Genomic DNA, 17,788 nt, shown 5'->3' with positions numbered 1-17,788 from the left:
GCCCATATAGTGCACAAAGACAGAGTAGAATATTGGGACAATTTTAACCTGATAATTCATGGGAAAAGGACTTTTTAAAAATAAGAAAACATTTAGTCATTTTCTTATAAACACTGAAAACAAATTAAGATAAAATTTAAAGCTAAAATGCAATAACTCTTATAATATATTCCCTCTCAATTAAACAGGCCAATCACCCTGAAGACAAGTGTTTTGCAGCCTGAATATTCATCAGACTACATAACCCACTGTACCAATCTCATTTTCTCTTTGTCACAAAATGGTTTCTATTAAAGCTAGTATGGCTAGAAGTGAATATAAATTAGCCTCCCCCCACCCTTTTTAAACCTTTAACACATCAAAAGCTATATACTATGTACATGTACTTTAACGAACACTTTTCTCAAAGTAATGGGGTTTTAGACGAATATCAGAATCGGTATTTATGGCAAAGAACCAGAGTACCAAGTGATTTTTTTTTTCCAGTTAAGCTATTATTTGCTATGTTTACCATTGAATTATCACAGTGCAATGTAACTGGTAAGTAGTTCAGTACTTGCACGAGCTGCACAGAACAAGAAGCTGAAGATTACAGGAACAAGTTGTGGATCCAACAATTGCAGCATGGATCTAGCGTTGTCTGCTCGATCAAACCCAATCTACTTGTCGTCTTCGTCATCATCACTGTGGTAGCAGCAGGTCTGTGTCTGCAGGCCTTCGTCGCTGGTGGCGCCTTGCTCTGCTTCTTCCTGGGTGGTAGTCTTGTCGTGGCTTTCCTCGTTTTTATCATCCTCATCCTCGTAATCATGCAGTAGATCTCTGGAAATCAGTTGTCGGGCGAGTTTGATGTTCTTTCCTTCGCTGTAGTGAAGTTTCCTTTTCATTTCGAACTGCCGATGTTTCTCTTGCCTGTCAAGGTAGATTTTGCTGCTGTGCGCTCCATCCAGTTCGGGCTCCCGCCCTGGATAGTTGGAATCGGAGGTGTAGGTGGCGGCCAATCTCTTGGTTAAGCTGTCGAGGGCCGTGGCTTCACTCTCTTCACTTCTTTCCCCATAATTCTGCAGACCGAGCTGGGGAGTGTTGGGCTCATTCATCTTCATGAAATCGTAGTCTCTGTACTCTGGACGGTAGGTCGCCAAGATGTTCGACTCGTCCCACTTTTGGGATTTCTTTCTATGGACCTCCTGGAGTGGTCCACCGGACTGCTGGGCCGAGCCTGCGACTGAGGAAGCGGTGGAACCTTTGTTTTTCAGGATTCCCTTGATGGGCCGGCGAGAGGTGGTGGGGGCTGACATCTTTGGAGAGTGAAGGGCCGCTGCTGAGTGTTGGGTCGCCGCAGCTGCCCGCCGCCGTGCTTCAGGCACAAACTGCTGCGCGGTCTGGCTGCTGGACTGTGCCTCCTGCCCTAAAGGCCTCGCCCCATCTCCTGCGTCACAAAGTACCCCCCGGGTGACGCCACAATGGGCGCAGCCGCCATCAGCACCGCCGTCAGCACCGCCATCAGTGCCTAGGGGAAGGGTTCAGGAGAGTGGAGGGGATGCCCAAGCTGACCTTTTTTTTTTTTATTATTTTTTAAGTGTAAGATTAGGAAGTCTGGAGAAGGGCATGGCAACCCACTCCAATATTCTTGCCTGGAGAATCCCATGGACAGAGGAGCCTGGTGAGCTACATACCCCATGGAGTCACAAAGTCAGACATGACTAAGCCACTAACACACACAAAATAGAAAATCTCCATTTGTTGCAAGTGAAACCGGGAAACACTGTCTTGTGAATTTCTCTATCCCCTGTCTGTGCAGGTGGACTGTGTAGAATGTATTTCTCCCTGGGGGTCATGGTCCAAAGTTTCAAAGCCACTCCTTGGGTTGGAAAGACTGGAGGCCTAGGCGCTAGAGCGACCATACACTTCCAACCCTCCCCCACAAACAGGACCCCTGCCCCTCTCTCCTGTTGCTACCCACACCTCCCTTTCCCTGTACCTACACACCCACACAAACCCTTCTTCCTGCTTTCTGACCAGCCCTTCGATTAATGGTCTGGATGCCCAGCCACTTACAGGTACCATTGGTAACTTCACCGCCTCCTCCCTCCCTGCCCACCCCAACATCTTCCCTGATCACCTATTGCTTCCTCTCCCATCCAGTACTTCGCTACTGGCTTAACTATTAATATTTCAAGAAACTCCAACTCTATCTCTTCTGCCACTACCATCTCTGGTCAGGGTTACAGCCACAGCCTTTGAACTAGCCCCCATCACTTACCCCATCGGGTCTCCTGCTGGCTTCCAACTTCTCATTCACCTTCAATTCAGTGTGTTTTTTTAAAAACACCATCAAATCTTGTCACATCTCTCTTTCAAACCCTTTAATGGCTGCCCATTTTCTTTTAACATAAAGTCAGAAATCCAGAAGAGGTGGAAAAGCAGCTCTATGAGGGTCTGTGATACCAATTTGGAGCCCTCTCCGAGCCATTTCTCTCCAGCCTACCTCTAGCTTTTCCTCCCTGCCTTTTAGTTCCAGGAGCAGTCCCCTTCCTTCCTTCCTATCCCAGAGTTTCTCTCTAGGTTCTTCCCACAACCTGTAATGTCCTTTGATATTTCATCTCAGTCCTGACTGCCTTACAGGAGCCTGTTTCCTGACCTCCAAAGCATATCAGCCTTCCTGTGTTTTCATGGCCTCTCCTATTGTCTCTGGCAGCAGTCATAGTTGTGGCCATTATGTTTGTTATCTGTGTACACTAGATGGTGAACTCCAAGACACAAGGGAAGGTGTCTGTTTTTTCTCACCATTATCTTCATCTTCACAGCATGATGCTGTACCTGGTACATAGTAGATATTACCATAATTTTTACAGAATGAATAATAAGTGATAGGCTAGTGCTACTTTGTGTATCCTCAGCCGTTTCCGACCCTTTGTACCCCGTGGACTGTAGCCCACCAGGCTCCTCTGTCCATGGGGATTCTCCAGGCAAGAATACTGGAGTGGGTTGCCATTTCCTCCTCCAAGTAATCTTCCCGACCTAGGGACTGAACCTTAATCTCTCGTGTCTCCTGCACTGGCAGGCAGATTCTTTACTACTGAGCCACCTGGGAAGCACATAATAGGTGATAGGTGATAGGTAATTGGAAGTCTGAGATTTGTGAATGCAGAAAAGGGGACTCCAGAGCTTTTACTGTCAGTTACAAGTTGTTCAGTCATGTGACAAAAACACCCCACATGTGGAATTTGGGGGCTGTTCCAAAGAGTGACTTTGAAACATTTTGTCCTTCACGGGCCTCATATTTCATAGGCAGTAACATTCTTCTCAAAAACAAAAAGGAAATTCAGATCCAGTTTCACATCTTCCCCTCCAGGTAGCATTCACAAGATTTTTTTTTTTCCTCTTCTGATAACATTTTGCTTCCTCTTTTCTCCCTCAAGGTCTTTCCACATTTTAAAACACAAAAGCAAAAGCATGAAAGAACTGTAAAACTTTTACAAGGGTCTTAAGCACCTTAGGTTCAAGTTGTCCTGTATTCTCCAAAGTCCTACTAACTTCAGGAACTCTGCAATCGCTTTAAAACTGTATTATTCATCTCAGAAAAAGAATATCCTGATACTGTACTCTTTGAATAAAAAAAACCTGTATTGTGTGGTAAGAGCTTTCAGGGATTCAAAAGCTGATATTCAAGGCTATAGGAAACCCCTCCGGTATGTGAGGAGGAAAAAAAAAAACAAAAAAACAACTTTCATTACTGTATTCAGAAATACTCCAGGCTACTCTTTTCAAAAACCTGTCTGAAAGGCAGCACAGACCCACACAAATGCAATTGGTCCTGGCTGGTAGGCACAGTGGGTCTGTGCGTGTTTAGCTGTAAACAGGATGTTGAGGGAGATGCTGATCCCTGTGCATTGGGATTTTGCTTTTGTGTGTACACAGCACCCACCCCCACATACTGTGGTCTGAATATCCAAGCTGTTCAATACAGAATGAATCAGCCATCCCAAGGTCTTCCCTTTTGGCTCAGCTGGTAAAGAATCTGCCTGCAATGTGGGAGACCTGGGTTCAATCCATGGGTTGGAAAGATCCCCTGGAGAAGGGAAAGGCTATCCACTCCAGTATTCTGGCCTGGAGAATTCCATAGGCTACAGTCCATGGGGTCTCAAAGAGTCGGACGTGATGACTCAGCGACTTTTACTCACTCACTCAGCCATCGCAAAGTTCTTGAGTTTTCTGAAATTCGTCATTCAGTAACACAATGGCACTTCATAATAGGGCAAGAGGATTGTAATTATGACCTCCTATTTTGACTTCAGCCCTTCTGGGAGTGGGGAGAGACATGAATCCCTGCCACTTTGGATTCTGGCTGGAGCTTGGGAAGTGGATGGCCAACTTGCTGATGCAGACCCATGCTGGTTTCTTTTATTCCCTGTTTCACAAACCCTCTCTGCTATCCTGCTCCCTGGGATCCAAGTCCTAAAGGAAAGCCTTTTGCTCCTACTGCCTTTGCAGTAGGAACCCAAACAAAGGCAAGGATTGCGTATTTCATCTTTATTACTCCCCCCACACACACATAAACAATAACTGGAACATGTCCATATTCTGTGACAGATGTTCATATTTCTATGAAGTGGATGAAAGAACTGAGGGAAGTGAGCAAAAATCCTTGAAAGGAAGAGCCTGGAAATATGGGCAGATCTACACGACTGACACGACTTAGCAGCAACAGCAACAGAGACATTCAGTAAGACAGTGGTTTTCCATCTTTTTCATTGTAAGTTTTAAGGCAATAAATCTTTTTTTTTTCCCCCAAATTCAACATTATGTAGAACTCCAGAATAAAAATCAGTACAATTGGAGCTAGGAAGCAGTGGAGTTGGTCTGTCTGAATGGAGGTGGAGACACCAGAGTTCTCACTTCTTGGGATCTCAGACATGGCTCCTGAGGCATCACAGGCACTTGGCACTTGGGGAGAGGGGCCAATTGGAAAATCCTGGTAAGAGAGAGTCATTGCCCAAAGCAATGTCATCCCAAGGGTTGATTTTCTGTGTGATCACCTGTTTTAAGAATGGGAGTGAGGAGATTCAGATCATGTTAGGGAAATTAAAGTGGAGGAAATCTTGTTCAGGTTTTAGAAGCAGGAGAGAAGGCCTCTGACCTGCCTGGACACTGCCCAGTTTCGTGCCTGCTGGCAAGCACAAGTCAGATGGTTATTTAGATAAGAAAGGGAGTGGGTTTTATAATCTCTTAAGCCCCTGAGGATCTGGCCAGGTCTCCGGGGTCTAAGTCTTATGACTCACAAGGTGAAACAAACAACATTGTAAAACTTAAAAAAAAGGAGCTGCATTTTGTGTGTAAACTGATGATGTCAGTTTTCAGCTTGGAATTATAAGCAGGAGCTCACAAAACTGCACTTTGAAGTCTCATCCATGGGGTGGATGCACTGCCCAGGACCCTTTCCCAACTGGAACTCAAGATTGCTGTTACTTGGGACTTCCCAGCACCGTTTACGTCTGGATGTAGGTCAGCCCAATTTGATGATGTATGTGCTGTACTTCTCTCTACTGTTTCTATTTCTTTCTTTCTAATGACTGTTTATTGAAATTAAGTCAAATAATCTCCTATAAAACATTGAAATTGTGTATTTGTGTATAATGAGTGGTTTGTTTTGGTAACAAATCCTTTACAACTAAAATGAAAGTAAAATTTTCAGCAAAACAGACCAACATTTTCGTTGAGAGTAGGTCACAAAGGAGCCAGGACATCAGTGAGAATTTCTGAAGTTACATGGTAAACATCAACTTTGCCTCCTTCCGAAAGGGTAATCTAGTTTGGGAATGTTCAGTAAAGAAAAATGTCGTCAGTGAGAATGTCTGCCAGGAGTTACATAGAAAATAATGGCAAAGATATCATAAGGCAGGCCCTGCAGAAATGGGCTAAAGAGTCTATAGTAGAGAAATGTTCTTCCTGCTTCCTAAAGTACCTGAAGTTTTCATGGCTAGGGAAATAAAAAGGTGTTCAACCTCCTCTTGTGCTTGACCCTGCTATTGATAAAACTGAGGTCTCACTTATCAACTATTTATTTTATTTTAACTAAAGCATAGCTGATTTACAATGTTGTGTTAGTTTCAGGTGTATAAGAAAGTAATTCAGTTATACATACATATATATGTATTATATATAGTTATACATATTCAGCTATATATATACACATATTATTTTTCAGATTCTTTTCCCTTATACATTATAATATATTGAGTACTTTTCTGTGCCATATGGTGAGTGTTTGTTGTTTATTTTATATATAATAATGTGTATATGTCAATCCCAATCTTCCAGTTTATCCCTCCCCTCCTTACCTCTGGTAACCATAAGTTTATTTTCTATATCTATAGCTCTATTTTGGTTTTGTAGATAAGTGCACTTGTAGCCATTTTTCAGATTCCATATATCCATAATATCTTATAATATTTGTCTTTCTCTGTCTGACTGACTTGCGTTAGCATAATGATCTGTAGGTCCATCCATGTTGCTGTAAATAGTATCACTTCAGTCTTTTTAATGGCTCAGCAGTATTCCATTGGTCTTCCCAGGTGACTCTGTGGTAAAGAATCCACCTGCCAATGTAGGAGATGCAGGAGACATGGATTTGATCTCTAGATTGGGAAGATCCCCTGAAGGAGGAAATGGCAAGCTGCTCCAGTATTCTTGCCTGGAAAATTCCATGGACAGAGGAGCCTGGTGGGCTACAGTCCTTGGGGTTGCAAAGGGTCAGACACAACTGAGCACACACAGAGAGAATTCCATTATATATATATGAAAGTGAAAGTCGCTCAGTCGTGTCTGAATCTTTGTGACCCCATGGACTATACAGTCCATGGAATACTCCAGGCCAAAATACTGGAGTGGGTAGCCTTTCCCTTCTCCAGGGGATCTTCCCAACCCAGGGATTGAATCCAGGTCTCCCACATTGCAGGCAGATTCTTTACCAATTGAGCTATCAGGGAAGCCCAATTTTATATATAAATATATATATATATATGCCACATCTTCTTTATCCATTCACCTGTCAGTGGACATTTAGTTTACTTCCATGTCTTTGCTATTGTAAATAGTGCTTCTATGAACATTGGGGTGCATATATATTTTCTAATTATGGTTTTCTCGGGATATCAGTTCAGTTCAGTTCAGTCACTCAGTTGTGTCTGACTCTTTGCAACCCCATTGACTGAAGGACGTCAGGCCTCCCTGTCCATCACAAACTCCCAGAGCTTTCTCAAATTTATGTCCATCATGTTGGTGATGTCATCCAACCATCTCATCCTCTGTTGTCCCCTTCTCCTCCTGCCTTCAGTCTTTCCCAGCATCAGGGTCTTTTTCCATGAGTCAATTTCTTACATCAGGTGGCCAAAGTATTGGAGTTTCAGCTTCAGTATCAGTCCTTCCAATGAATATTCAGGACTGATTTCCTTTAGGATTGGCTGGGTGGATCTCCTTGCAGTCCAAGGGACTCTCAAGAGTCTTCTCCAACACCACAGTTCAAAAGCATCGATTCTTTGGCATTCAGCTTTCTTTATGGTCCAACTCTCACACCCATACATGACTACTGGAAAAACCATAGCTTTGACTAGATGGATCTTTGTTGGCAAAGTAATGTCTCTGCTTTTGAATATGCTGTCTAGGTCGGTCATAGTTTTTCTTCCAAGGAGCAAGCATCTTTTAATTTCATGGCTGTAGTCACCATCTGCAGTGATTTTGGAGCCCCCCAAAATAAAGTCTCTCACTGTTTCCACATCTATTTGCCATGAGGTGATGGGACCAGATGCCATGACCTTAGTTTTGTGAATGCTGAGTTTTAAGTCAGCTTTTTCACTCTTCTCTTTAACTTTCATCAAGAGGCTCTTTAATTCCTCTTTGCTTTCTGCCATAAGGGTTGTGTCATCCACATATCTGACTTTATTGATATTTCTCCTGGCAATCTTGATTATATTCCTTAACAAACTAAAAATAGAGTTGCCATATGATCCTTAAAAGTATTATCAACTATTTTTATTTATAAGCATTATAAAATTAGATTCCAGAAATCCTGAAAGTCAGATCCTCCAAGTTCCCATTGTCTAGCTGTGAAGACTAAGGACCAGAAAGGTATGGTGACTTTCCTGGGATCACACAAGTGGTTAGTGGCACAGCCAGCACCTAGTGTCCAGGTCCTCTGGGCCTGCTCTGGATGTTCACTTTCCTATTTGCTACCTGCCACCTCTAGAAGGGGTCCCAGCATGGGTCTCATATTCCAATCAGATATTGATAGGAATTTCCCTTCTCATCCCTGCCTTTTTGGGCCTGTGCAATTCTCCAGTAGCACCAGCACTTAAAAGAAGAAAATAAAGGACAAAACCACCATTTTCAAAAGGATTAAAAACCTGAAACTTGGGTCCTCTGTAGAGCAAGTTAAAATATTAGAGGCAAGTTCAGCTGGAGGCATAAGTGCAAAAGTTTTGGGGCAACGAATCAATAGGCCAGCTGACCAAGTTTTCTAGCTCTGGATGAGCCATAGTCAAATTAGAAAAGCAATAATGTGATCTAGGTCAGCAAAATTCAATTTTGCCAACAACACTGAGATTCCTTGAGGCAGCCCTTTAAAGATGACATTATAGCAGGATTATTTCCCATGTGTACAAATATGGCTGGGGAGAAAAACACACACACACACAGATATAACACAATGTGTGATCCATTCTCTTCTGGAAGCAAATTTTGTTGTTATTATATATCTATATTTTTTAGAAAGAGCATTATAAAAGCAGCAAGAGAGTGTAATAGAAAAAGAAATGAAACGCTGCAATTCTTTTTTATGATGTTCTACACACAAAAAGAAAAATAACTCCCAGAATCATCAGATTTCTTAGAAGATGCAGTAAATATATTGTTAGCATCCCCATGACACACTAACAAGATGCTATCTGCTGGGAGGTGGGGCAGGAAAGCTGTCACCAAATTCCAGTCAATGATTTATAGTATTTGTGACTACACATACAAAGAGTGTCAGCTGGCAGTTTATTCTGGCTGATATAAACCAACAAAATCTTCTTCCTTTCTGATAATCAGTCCAGTAGCTAAGGTTAACACATTTCAGCTCTCATCAACAGAAGTAAACCTAGCAGTGGATTTTGGTTCTATCTTAGTTGTGCCAACATGTTGGTTGTGTTTAAACAGTCAGCAAAAGAGTTTATAGTGGCCGCTCTGACACTGTGACAGAAAGGAGGGAGTCAGGGACCATCAAACAGTGGCTGTCAAACTTGGCTGGACATCAGAACCCCCTGCAGGGGGGAGGAAGTTTGTTAAAACACAGAATACTGGGCCCCACCCCCAGAGCTTCTGATTCAGTTAGGGCTGGGGTAGGCTGAGTCTGAGAAGTTGTATTTCTAACAAGCTCCCAGGTAATGTGGCTGAGTTGATCCAGGAGCCGCCATAACTACTGGAGTCTCAGAAAATATCTTGCTCCATCAGGCAGGTGACCCAGACAAGTCAAGATCCGCAGCTGGAGATAATACTCTCTATTCTCTGGAAAGCCAAGCAAGCACAAAACAGGGTACCAAGGGAGAGAGACTCATTCTGCCTGAGGGGGACCAAGAAGGCTTTGTATATAGGTCTTTTTCTGAACCAGGCACTGAGGTGAAGGATGGCCAGGTAAGGTGATATCAGGTAGAGGGTGGTGAAGGTGGCCCGTTGCAGATGAGTACAAATGGCTTTGGGGATTGATTTATGATACACAGCAACAGTAAGGGCTTCCCCGGTGGCTCAGTGGTAAAAAATTTGCCTGCAGTGCTGGAGCCATAGGAGACGCAGGTTCTATTCCTGGGTTGGGAAGATCCCCTGGAGGAGGGCATGGCAGCCCACTTTAGTATTCTTGCCTGGGAAATCCCATGGGTGGAGGAGCTTGGCAGGCTCCAGTTTTTGGGGTCACAAAGAGTAGGACACAACTGAAGCGACTGAGTACACACGCACATTGCAGCTGTCGGGTGGCTACTCACTTTATAAGGATATACAAGAAGGAAGCCATCCTTCTTTGCTTAATTAAATCTTCGCATTGATGACTTGAGGTGATTGCACAGGTAGAAAGAAAAGTGAAAGAAGGAATTGGCAGCGTGGGTTCCCGGGCATTCCCTCCAATGGGTGCTCCACTGTTGTCTGCATTTTTCTCAGCACAAACGAGAACCACAGGAATAATTATTCTGCAAAGGCAGAGCAAATTTCTCTTAGCAGATAGCTTTCCCCCAGGGAGTTGTCATGTAACAGGTTGCACAGACCTATGCATACTTAATAGTATGGCAGGCTGGTGGTATTTTAGGCATCTAAACAGTGGTTGAGGGGTATGTTCTTTTGGGCAGTGCAACTTTCTTGACACCTCTGAAATCTTATCTCCCAGATGATCCCCTGCAGGTAAGGCTGGCCATATTCATCCAAGCATCCAACAGTTAATCTCAGTGGCTCCCATGGCTCAATTTTCACAAAGGGTCCAATTAACAGTAAGTGGAAAGTACATAACATGTGGGCATCACGTTTCCTATATCCTATGTGTCCCCAAAGCTGTTAATGCACACAGGAGGGGCTCGAGATGTGTGCTCATTAATAAATAGCAGGGATCAATGCAGGTGAACCCATCAGATGGTCACTGTTTAGGGTTGTTCTAGCTGAGGGCTGACTTAGACTTAATAGAAAATCTTCCTGCAGTGAACAGACTCAACTATTCAAACAGATTAGCCACCATCTTAATGAAAAACTATCACTTTCAATGTGTGTGTGTGTTAGTTGCTCAGTTGTGTCCGACTCTTTGTGACCCCATGGACTATAGCCCACAGGCTCCTCTGTCCATGGGATTCCCCAGGCAGGAATACTGGAGTGGGTTGCCATGCCTTCCTCCAAGGGATCTTCCCGACCTAGGAATTGAACCCAGGTTTCCTGCATTGCAGGCAGATTCTTTATAGTCTGAACCACCAGGGAACCCCTCACTTTCAATAATTGTGCTCAAAGTGACATATTTTATCATCAGTTTTTTTTTTTTTGAGAAGTGTGCACTTATAAAAAGACAAAACGAAATATTGCTTCATGGCTCAGGCAATATATCTCTGTCTCTATTGTTTGTTGAAGTCTTACTAGGGTCAGTTGTGTCTTGAATTATTCCATTTCCTATTTCTCTGTGCCATAATACTTCCAACTATTTCAGAAATAAAGTCCCTTTTCTTTTTCATTTTACATTTTCATGGATAAGTATTGAATATGACAGGGCCTGTCATCACCTAATGAGAAATGGCTGTTGGGCAACTTATAACTATTATTAAGATGACATTTTCCCCTCTGAGTATCAGTAAGAAACTGAGATGCATGGACTCTAAAACAAAAACATGAAGGGCCAAAGAGAAGACAATAGCTGAAAGCAAAATAGATGAATTAGGTTTTTAGGCTTGATCTGGTAACATTTTCCAAGGCATTTGGAAAAACTTCCTATAGAGAAAAACAGAGTAAAGCAAAGAGACATGAGAAAAGTGTGATTTGGTATATCATGAGGTCTATTACTTTTCAGTAAGCTTCTTGCATTAGTGACCCAATCTTCTCACACATACCCAGAAAAATTCTTCCCATTGTCTGTTCGTCAGAGAGACTAGAGAAAGGCTTTTCCAGATCGGTGCCAAACTGCAAGACAAAACTCATTCATATGGCCTATGTATATACGTAATGCGTGCATGCGTGGGTGCTAAGTCACTTCAGTCTTGTCTGACTCTGTGAGACCCTATGGACTGTAGCCCCCCAGTCTCCTCTGTCCATGAGGATTCTCCAGGCAAGAATACTGTAGTGTGTTGCCATGCCCTTCTTCAGGGGATCTTCCCGACCCAGGGATCGAACGCCCATCTCCTATGTCTCCTGCATTGGCAGGTGGGTTCTCTACCACTAGTGCCACCTGGGAAGCCCTATGCATAATGAATTGCTGCAAAATTGATACTGGGTATCACAGAGTAGATACGAAGTGTTGTATGAGAAAACCACCATAAAGTATTGAATGCTTACAAACACCAATTTTCTTTTTTGACAGCATAATGAAAAGTTTCAAAGCACTCTTGTCTTTCAAATTATAGTACCAGTTTGTTTTATGGTTTTATTTTCTGATTAATCTTTAGATATGTGCCAACAGTCCTGGGGGTGAGGATGGGTACGAAGATGAAATCACAAACTCAAAACTGTTGCACCTAATGCTTGGAATCTTGAAAGTCAAAGCAGATGCCTGAGTTAAGAATTGCAATTTTGTGCACAAGCGATCTGGCAGCTACTTAATGCTGAATAGCAACTGTTCCCCAGAAAATAGTTTGTCTCCTTTGGTAGCATGGTTAATGCTTGAAGGAAGAAAGGAAGTCTGAAATTTTGGAAGCATGGAAGTCAGTATATAGAGGGTTAGATTTTATTGCTGGGACTGAGATCATATCTGGTCTATTTTTACCTAGGTTCCCCAAATCTCTGAGTTAGAAGGAACTCAACATGTAGGCCAGTGCTTCTCAAACTTTAATGTGCTCATGAATCCTATGGTGATCTTGTTAAAATGCAGATTTTGATTCAGCGGGCATGGAGGAGAGGCCTGAGATTCTGTAGGTATGATAAGCTCACAGGCTTCCCAGGTGGCAGTAGTGGTAAAGAACCTGCCTGCCGATGCAGGAGACACAAGAGAGGAGAGTTGTATCTCTGAGTCGGGAAGATCCCCTGGAGGAGGGCAAGGCCACTCACTCCAGTATTCTTGCCTGGAGAGTCACATGGACAGAGGAGCCTGGCAGGCTACAGTCCAAATGGTCACACACTACTGAAGTGACTTAGCACACATGCAAGAAGCTCTCAGGTAAGGCTAATACTGCTGGTCAGTGGAGCACCTATTGAGTAACAAGGTCTAAGACCATTTTTGTTTGCTTTCACTTCTCAGACATTCTAGTGTTTTGTAATTATGTCACAGGTAATTTGTTACCAATGTTAGGAAATCACCAAAGTTTTTTCTTCCATTGTAACTATAAGAGTGTGTGTGTGTGTGTGTGTGTGTGTGTGTGCTCAGTCATTCAGTTGTATCTGACTCTCTGCGACTCCCTCCAGTAGCTGTATCTATTGCCTATCTCTATTTCTGTCTCTGTTTGTATCTGTATCTATGAATGAAAGTCATTTAAGGTTATCCCCCTAATAATGTTATTCTCCTTGACATCTAACTTCTGATATGCTATCCTTAGTGGGAGAGTAAAGCTAGACTCCTGCCAGGGAATTACACATAGGTCTGGTTATGCCTTTGAGAATGTGGTAAACAGGTGAAAGTCATCTGCCATGAGTAGAGAAACAATTGAGATTTGCTAATTTAGTTTAATCTCTCAATCAGTAATTTGAAAATCAAGTCACATTAAATAAATACATAAACCTGTACTAGATATCTTTAACTTACAAAAATAATGTACCTCCATTCAAGAACTTGAAACAGTGAATATCTGTGCCAAGGAAGAAATGATCAACTTTATGTATTCCCTCCAACTCTCCATTAACTGTGGTGTGTACTTCCTGATGGCATTTTTCTATTTATATAAACATACATTTAACAAAGTATATTAATTTCTCTGCAAGTTGCTGTTCTTATTTAATATTTTGGAAACAATAATTGCAGGTCTATTAGAAAAAAGCAACCAAGCATTTTTCTAATTTTCTCAAGCAATTTTCTTGAGCTTTAATTCCATTTTTGCAATCCAAACTAGTTTTATTAAGAGGAAGATGAATACCAATCATAGTGTTTTCCCAGGACAGTAGAATGTAAGTTCTATGAATGCCAAGATCTTTGTCTGGATCAGATGTATCCCAAGGTCCTACAATGAAGCCTGATAAGTAGTAAGTGCCTGAGAAATATGTCTTTAATAAATCAGTGTTAGCCCTGCAGTATCAGGACAATTGGGAAGTAGATAGAGAAATAGACTGTCAAGGAAAGGGCTGAAGCATGTCTGTATGTGTGTGTGCTCAGTCAGGTCCGACTCTTTGTGGCTCCATGGACTCCTCTGTCCATGGGATTTCCCAGGCAAGAATACTGGAGTGGGTTGACATTTCCTACTCAAGGGGGTCTTCCAGACCCAAGGATCAAAGCCATGTCTCTTGTATCTCCTTCACTGGCAGGCAGATTCTTTACCATTAGAGCCACCTGGGAAGCCCTGGGCATAACTTATATCCATTAAATGTTTGACCTTGACATCATCCAATAAGAATCAACACATTAGTTAGATAAATGTTGTCATTATCTCAATTTTGTTTAATGACTGATCATATAATACAGTGATTCTTCTTGATTCTAGAATTGTGATAAAGTAAATAAGCACTTTATTTGCCTTTTTAATGTACTAAGATTACTCTAAGGAAACTGGAAAACACTATATAATTGAGTACATATATAAGTATTATGTATATATATATATGACTATCAGGGAAGAGAATATCAATAAATCACATGATAGAACTTAATTACTCAATTATATTTATAAAAGTTTTTACCCCCAGTTCTTTCCAATCTTCAGAATTTCATTCATTCATTGAACAAATGTTTCTATTCTTAGCACAAAGATCCAGCGGACACACACATTGATCTTGGCAGCAGAATTAGGGAATGAGGGCAGGATGGAGGAAATACCAATATAATAAGAGTCCTCATCCTTAGCTCAGAATGCTGGAAATTTTCAGTCACTCAGTAACTATCATGCTTAACCTCCAAGTAAGAGAAATCTGAGTATTTACTATGTGAATTAGGAGAAAAAGCTGCTTGGCCATATTTTGTACTGTGCCAGTAACCCTTAAATGTACTCTTCCTTGGATTTTGGCTCCATCTGAGGACAAAAAATCATCTAGTGCTGTGATTTTTTTAGATGATCTAGGACATTCTAGAATTTTGAAGTTGCTTTTCAAAGAGGAGAACAAAGACTCCTTGCTTCAGGGGAATTAGTTATAAAGATTCCTTCAAGCCTTGAACTTGTTTGTATGTTAATTCTACACCTTTTAAGATGTAAATCATTTTGTCAGATAAACCAGAGGAGATCTGTTGAAAAACCGTTGTGGACTTTGTCAGTTTAATAAAAGGCCCATTTTCAAAACATTACATTATGTAGTGTGGGTCATGTCAGGTGATCTCATTTTGATGCTACTTGGAGTTAATGAAAGGGCAATAACTTCTGACAAATGGTGTTGCAATTTAGTGAATGCAGGAAGGATGGAGGCCAGATTCTATCCTTATTTCTGTAGCTTGGAATATTTGTGAACCTAAAGAAATTACTTAACCATTCTGAGCCTCTGTTTTTGCATGGACACCGGGAATACCTGCTAATAGCAAGATCTTGACAGATTTGTAGATAGGATCAACTGAGATTTTGTGTGGAACATTAGGTCAGCTCCTGGCATGCGGTAAGTGGTCAGCAAGGTCAACTAGTATTACTACTGATAAGAATAAAACAAGTGGAAGGGATAAATTTGGCATTAGAAGATACTATACACAAGTATATATATGTATACTGTATACATATATACTGTATATGTATATATCTGTATACATATATACATTTATGTGTGTATATACATACTGTATGCATATATATGTATATACATATATACATACTGTATACTTATATATATATACTTATATATAAGTATATACTGTGTGTGTGTGTGTATATATATATATATATATATACTGATATATACTGATGTTGAAGCTGAAACTCCAATACTTTGGCCACCTGATGTGAAGAACTGACTCATTTGAAAAGACCCTGATGTTGGGAAAGATTGAAGGCGGGAGGAGAAGGGGACAACAGTGGATGAGATGGTTGTATGGCATCACCGACTCAATGGACATGAGTTTGAGTAAGCTCCGAGAGTTGGTGATGGACAGGGAGGCCTGGCGTGCCTCAGTCCATGGGGTTGCAAAGAGTTGGACATGACGGAGTGACTGAACTGAACTGACTGATACACAAGATAGATAAACAATGTCCTGCTGTATAGCACAGAGAACTATATTCAATATCCTGTACTAATTCCAAATGGAAATGAATATGAAAAAGAATACATGTGTGTGTGTGTGTGTGTGTGTGTGTGTATAACTGAGTAGGGCTTCTCTGGTGGCTCAGATAGTAAAGAATCTGCCTGAAATGCAAGAAACCCGGGTTCAATCCCTGGGTTGGGAAGATCCCCTGAAGAAGGGAATAGCAACCCACGCCAGTATTCTTGCCTGGAGAATTCCATGGACAAAGTAGCCTTGTGGGCTATAGTCCATGGGATTGCAGAGTTGGACATGACTGAGCAACTAACACACACACACACACACACACACACACATAACTGAGTTACTTTGCTGTACAGCAGAAATTAACACAACATTGTAAATGTAAATACTTCAATTTAAAAAACAATAAAACTTACAATCTAAACATATATTCTAGGAGAATATTTATGTTAGTTTATTTTACTGTAAATCCTTATGCATTTGTATTTGAGAAGTTCTAGCCAACACATGGACTCAGCTTCGTGCTATTTGGCCAGCCCTATAATTTACTTTTAAACTTTTGCTTTGGCTGGGACTTGAATGTCAGAAAGTTTAAAGGAGAACACAGGTAAAATGATATTTTAAAATCACACTTTCTTGCAACCCATGCTTAAATCTATTTGGTCACATTGGTTCAGAGTGGTGCTGAAGGCATCTTTTGTCCTCTCACTGGCCTGAGAAGAGCTGTCATGAATTGGTTTCCCCATTACTTTAACAAGCCTATTCTGAGACATTGTGGTTTCTTGGTTAAGTACTTCTGAAGCACATATTCTTTAATTGACAGGTTATTTCAGCTCCTTCAGAGCATTTATATGATGAGAAATCTTAATATTCAACTGTCAGAGAAAGACAAATATCATATGGTATTGACTTTGTGAGGCTGTGGAGTGGCCACAGCATATTTGAAGCAGGATCTCAGTTCCTCAACAGGGACTGAGCCTGGGCTGCAGTGATAAGAGCACTGAACCCTAACCACTAGACAACCAGAGATTGGCTAGGAGCAGGGCCTGGCTCTTGTCTGCTATGAAGAAAAAAACTCAACAAAGAGACAAAAAGTAGTGAGACAAAGTGCTTATTAGGAGAGAAGATAGGTGCAGAGAAAGCACAGGTAGGCTGAGAGAGAGACACGAGCATTGGGGTTCTTCTGGGTTCTCTCTGGTCCATATTTGGTCTGACTCAGGACCCTTCCCTGTGTGTGTGCATATTTTTAGCCAAGACAGATTCAAGCACAAGGGTCTCTGGGAAGTTGACAGAACATGTTATGGTCTGGCACCCTGAGAATCCTTTCTGGGCATGTGTAGCTTGGGGGTTTCCTTGACCTCAAGGATGTGAAATATGTGGTCTCTTTATCTTTTATCCAAGAGGTACTCAACCCCACCTTGGTGCTGCCATTATCCTTATCTTGAAGTATCTGTCCACAAGGAATAAATTCCAGCTGCTCCTCCTGCAGCCTCAAAACATGATGCAAAGGAACTTATTTCCAAATGAAAACAGACTCACAAACATAGAAAACAAGCTTATGGTTAACAAAGGGAATAGATGATGGGGGTGGGGGTTAAGGAGAGAGAAATTTGGAGTTTGGGATTAACATATACACACTATTATATATAAAATAGATAAACAACAAAGACCTGTATAGCACAGGGAACTATACTCAATATCTTGTAATAACCTATAATAGAAAATAGAATCTGAAAAAGAATACATACATGTATATATATATAT

General features: G+C 41.6%; 1 protein-coding gene across 1 annotated transcript; it reads right to left on the bottom strand.

Annotated features, from left to right (window-relative positions):
- Positions 1-659: 659 nt before the first annotated feature.
- PPP1R2C (PPP1R2C family member C) lies at positions 660-1,295 on the bottom strand. The gene has a single exon (XM_052663932.1). It carries the CDS (start codon positions 1,293-1,295, stop codon positions 660-662), a length of 636 nt encoding a protein of 211 aa, XP_052519892.1.
- Positions 1,296-17,788: the final 16,493 nt, after the last annotated feature.

The sequence above is a fragment of the Budorcas taxicolor genome, chromosome X, assembly GCF_023091745.1.
Source record: "Budorcas taxicolor isolate Tak-1 chromosome X, Takin1.1, whole genome shotgun sequence".
Taxonomy (NCBI): Eukaryota; Metazoa; Chordata; class Mammalia; order Artiodactyla; family Bovidae; genus Budorcas; species Budorcas taxicolor.
The sequence above is the reverse complement of the archived record's forward strand: the minus strand, read 5'-3'. Positions and strand labels throughout refer to the sequence as shown.